At 47.3% G+C, this 5000-nt stretch overlaps 1 protein-coding gene across 1 annotated transcript in view; it reads right to left on the reverse strand.

Annotated features, from left to right (window-relative positions):
• Window positions 1-5000, reverse strand: part of tmtc1 (transmembrane O-mannosyltransferase targeting cadherins 1) — a gene marked incomplete at both ends in the record, with an annotated part of 97406 nt that overhangs the window by 78242 nt on the left and 14164 nt on the right. The window contains 1 exon segment of the mRNA XM_080550770.1: window positions 4244-4462. Coding sequence (XP_080406896.1) covers window positions 4244-4462 — 219 coding nt within the window.

Raw genomic sequence — 5000 nt, forward strand, 5'->3', positions numbered from 1 at the left:
CAATAAGCTGCACTCTCAGCTACAAGTTGCATTTCACATGGCAAAAAATGGCACCGCATGTCATCAGTATGTGGGACTGACTGAGCTACTGAAAGCCTGAATAGCAGGCTATTTTATTTAAGGCTATCCCCTATCTGAGAAAAGGCATAGGCTACTATAGGCCTATTAACATCGAACGGAAATTAGCCTATGCGCATTGCAAGTTCATTTAAAGCCTACCGTATTTTCCGCACTATAAGGCGCACTTAAAAGCCTTTAATTTTCAAAAAAAACGACAGTGCGCCTTATAATCCGGAGCGCCTTATATATGGATCAATTGGTTAATTGGTTGATCCATACTGGTTGTACACGGCGCTCAAGGCGCTCTGTCAAAATGTTTCAGTACGACTGGTAAACTACAAAGCCGCACCGCTTGCAGCATTACGGTAATCAGTAGACACCGGTACTGTGCTTACTCACAGTCCCACATCACTTGTGTGTGTATAAAGACCCCAAGTAAAGAAGACTAAACAGAGTTCCCGAGGGAACAAAGCGAGATGGCCACAGTTAGACACAGTTAGAGGACAAACTCCAACAGTGGGTTGTTGAACAGAGAGCAGCAAGTAGAAGCGTCTCTACAGTCACTTTTCGAATGAAGGCAACAGCGCTAGCACGGGACATGAACATCGATGAATTTCGAGGCGGTCCTTCTTGGTGCTTTCAACTTGAAGTTTTAAAGTACCCACTCGATATAATAAACAACAGTTTAACGATCACTAAACACTTATAATGTGTGTATTGGATTCATTATTCTCGTTTGCCGGAGGCTACCGGTAAGGGAGGGTTGACTTGTAAACATACTTTCGTTTTAGCTTGTGTTCAAAAGTAAGAACTGTGTGTTCATCTAGTTATGTGTAATTATGTGTTTTTAGCATGTCGATGTTCTCCCAGTATCTTCTTCTTCTTTCGTGTAACGTCAGAGGTCCAACTCGGTGTCGCGTAGCCATGCCCGCATCTCTGGTTCTAGGTCGAAGAGGCTGGCTTCTGAGGGTGGTCTATATAAGGGGCAGATGGTGATTATGTGGTCGGCGGTCTGCTCTGGGTCACCGCACTCGCATGCCGCACTGTCCGCCAGGCCCCACGCCTTCATTGATGTTTTAAAGCGACCGACACCAGTTCGTAGACGGTTCAGTGTGGTCCATTGCCGGCGTGGTAGTCTCCCAGTATGTTGTGATGTTATTAAAATACAGTTGAGACCTTCGTAGCGATGTGTTTTGTTAGCAGCGTTCGTAGCTGTGGCCGCGTTCAGAGTAACTTTTCTCCCATTCAGTGTTTGAGGTGAACCAACATTCAAATACGCCTGTCGTGTTCAATCTTTCTCTGATTTGAATGTATGACACATCATTTGAAAGCTTACAATCTGTAGTTTAAGCATGTGTAAAAACTGAAAAATTACGTTGCACATTTCACCAGGAGCTGTCACATATTGGTTGTTGGTTATAATTGTATAGCCTATTGGTTGTTTTCTGGTGTTGTTTTTTTGTTTTGCTCTGTTTGTAGTCTACTTGATGTATTTTTATCAGCTGTTAAATCACCACAGCGGTTAATCCACTAATAGAGATAATAGCAGATTGAAAATGCTTGTAGCTAACTACTCTATATCTCGTGGTCGCAGCTATTGCGAATTGCTATTCACGCGAGTCAGCTGTGAATCACCGCAGGTCCTTGACGCTTGTTGCAAAAATGGATGACGAACGGCTGATACTTGAGGTGGAAAAATATATATTTTTGACAGTGACAACGCTCAGGTGGAGCTTGGACAACGGGAAGTTGACACAACACCGATGGAGAGGTGACGCAACGCAGTAGGTGGAGCTTGGGCGTAACGCAACCCCAGTCAATGCGCCTTATAATCCGGTGCGCCCTGTATATGAAAACAGTTCTAAAATAGGCCATTAATTGAAGGTGCGCCTTATAATCCGGTGCGCCTTATAGTGCGGAAAATACGGTATTTATTTAAGAGTATTAAATTATTATATAAGAGTTTTATTCTATTTTATTTTATCTGATAAAAGGCATATGAACGGAAATTAGGCTAGCCTATGTGTCACGCCAGAAGCCTACATGTAACCTCTTGCACTTTTCAATAAAATGTTATAAATCTAGACATTGTGGTATTTCTTTATATACGTATCCCAGCCTGCCTATCAATCGTTTCTCAATAAACAGTTATGTTCTCCTCATTGTCATACTCCCGAGTCCGATTAAGTATAATTTGACAGGCAGCTAAACTAAATGCCTTCCCAACCAGCGAGACCTGGTTATAGAAATGACGTTGTTTTATTGATAAAAAAGGGTAAAACTGAAAAGAGAAAATAGAAAACTCACATTAATCCCAAACAATTTAACAGACTTCAGTTAACGTAATGTGGAGTCCGTTCATTGATCGATGCAGTCTGTTCAGTTCCCAGTGTGGCGCGCGTTCAGCGCTGGACATATGGCATAGCGCGCATGCGAATCATGAAAGCCTATATTATTATATTTATTATATAGCTCGCATCTAATCGTATCGGATGAGAAATAGACATTAAACGGCATATATAGGCTAGGCTACACAACAGTAATCACCGCGACAAACAGCTATATTATATTTTAATATGATGACCGGAATATCTCACGTTTGTCCGGTAAATTGAAATCTTCCCGGACACGTTGACCGGCACAATTTTTTTCTAACGGAAGTCTCCTGAGACACCTGCTTCACCCCCCCCCCCCAACTGTTTCTCCTGAGATGTATACTATCCCCTTGCACTTGTAATGTCTATCCAGTGTACTGTACAAAACAGAAAGAAAAAAAACGTTCTTCTCTTAGCACGACTGCCAATGGCCCCTGGCCTGAGCTAGATTACTTTTCCTGCTGCGACTGGTTGATTGATGATCTACTTATTTAGTCAAATGTGATTATGATGATTATAAGTCGCTTTGGAATAATTTAGTGTCTGATAAATGCCAAGAATGTAAATGTAAGGTAGCTAGGGGCAAACGTGCGTCCTGCCACCCGATCAAAACGTCATTCTGTCCTGAGTTGTTGATATTCTGGGGCGTGTTTGAAAATGTCATATCTGTATTTACTGTGGGTCCATGTACCTTGTATCGATTTAACGCTGCCCATAGCAACCGCTAACACCCTCCCCCATACCCCTGCCTATGCGCGCACGCACACACACATACACACATACACACACACACACACACACCATCCCAGCTCAGTGGAGGGTTATCAAAGCAGCTCATCTAGAGGAAGACATGGACACCACCAAGATGCTGCCAAGAACAGCTCTGACACACACACACACACACACACACACACACACACACACAGACACACACACAGACACACACGCGCACACACACACACACACACACGCACAGACACAGGCACACACAAAGACACGCACACACACAAACACACAAAGACACGCACACACACACACACAAAGACACGCGCACACACACACGCACACACAAAGACACGCACACGCACACATCATTTCGTAGGGACCTGCAGAAAGGGAGACGCACATCCTCCAGCATAGCTACACACACAGACACACACACACACAGACACACACACACAGACACACACACACACACACACACACACATAGACACACACACAGAAGCCCTAGTCCCCTGGCCACACGCCAAATCTACCTGGTGTACTTACCTAACATAACCCCTCAAACACACACACACACACACACACACACACACACACACACACACACACACACTCCCCCCCACCCTGTTAGGCCCTGTAGTGTGTTATCAGAGAGCCCAGCCCACAGGCTAATTCCAGAACATTCCAGCCAGCCAACACTGCATGGGGCGGAGGCCCCCAAAACATCTGGACCTGGGCATGGCAGGACACACACACACACACACACACACACACACACACACACACACACACACACACACAGGGGCTGTGATCCTTTTCATGGATCTGTGTATTTCACCCCACAGGCTAACCAACGTGTTACAATCTGCTCGCATGTCCATCACATACCAACATCTGGCCACAGCACACACACACAACCCGCCCCCCCCCCCCACACACACACACACAAACACGCACACACACACACACACACCAAAGCTCACACAACCACAAAACACGGACAAACACACAACCCCCCCCCCCCCCCACACACACACACACACACACACACAGCCAGCCCCCCCCCCTCCGGCGCAGACTTACGAGACCAGGGTCTTGCGGCAGAGCACCAGGGCATCGTAGAGGACACACACCCCGAACACGGTGACGCCCGTCTCCTTCACCAGCATGGCGCACGTCCCCAGCAGCAAGCTGGCCCCCAGGCTCCACACACACACGGTGGGGGGGGGGGCCGTCGCACACACACACACACCCCTGGAGGAGGGAGGGACGGACGCTGCACACACACACACCCCCACACTCCTGGAGTAGGGGGGGCAGAATGAGGTGTGTGGGGGTGGGGGGTAGAGGGAGAGAGAGAGGTGGGGGGGAAGTAGACACAGAGAGAAAGAGGGGGGGAGAGAAAGAGGGAGAGAGTGAGAAGAAGTGGGAGAGAGAGAGAGAGGTGGAGGGAAGTAGAGGGGGGGGGAGAGGTAGAGACAGGGAGAAAGAGGGAAAGAGTGAGAAGAAGTGGGAGAGAGAGAGAGAGGTGGAGGGGAGTAGAGAGAGAGGAGGGGGGGAAGTAGAGAGCGAGGGGGAGATGTAGAGACAGAGAGAAAGGCGGGGGGGTGAGAAGAAGAGGGAGAGAGAGAGGATGGGGGAAGTAGAGAGAGAGGGGGGAGAGGTAGAGACCGAGAGAAAGAGGGGGAGAGTGAGAGAAAGATGGAGAGAGAATTACATTTACATCTGTCAATACCTAACAATATGTTCCACACACCTTAACCAACCAGAAGGAGAGGGGGAAGGTGAAAGAAAGAGAGAGGGAAAGAGAGGGGGAAGGAGAAAGAACAAGAGGGTAGTG

Source organism: Nansenia antarctica (genome assembly GCF_963989245.1).
Source record: "Nansenia antarctica genome assembly, contig: SUPER_8_unloc_2, whole genome shotgun sequence".
Lineage (NCBI taxonomy): Eukaryota > Metazoa > Chordata > Actinopteri > Argentiniformes > Microstomatidae > Nansenia > Nansenia antarctica.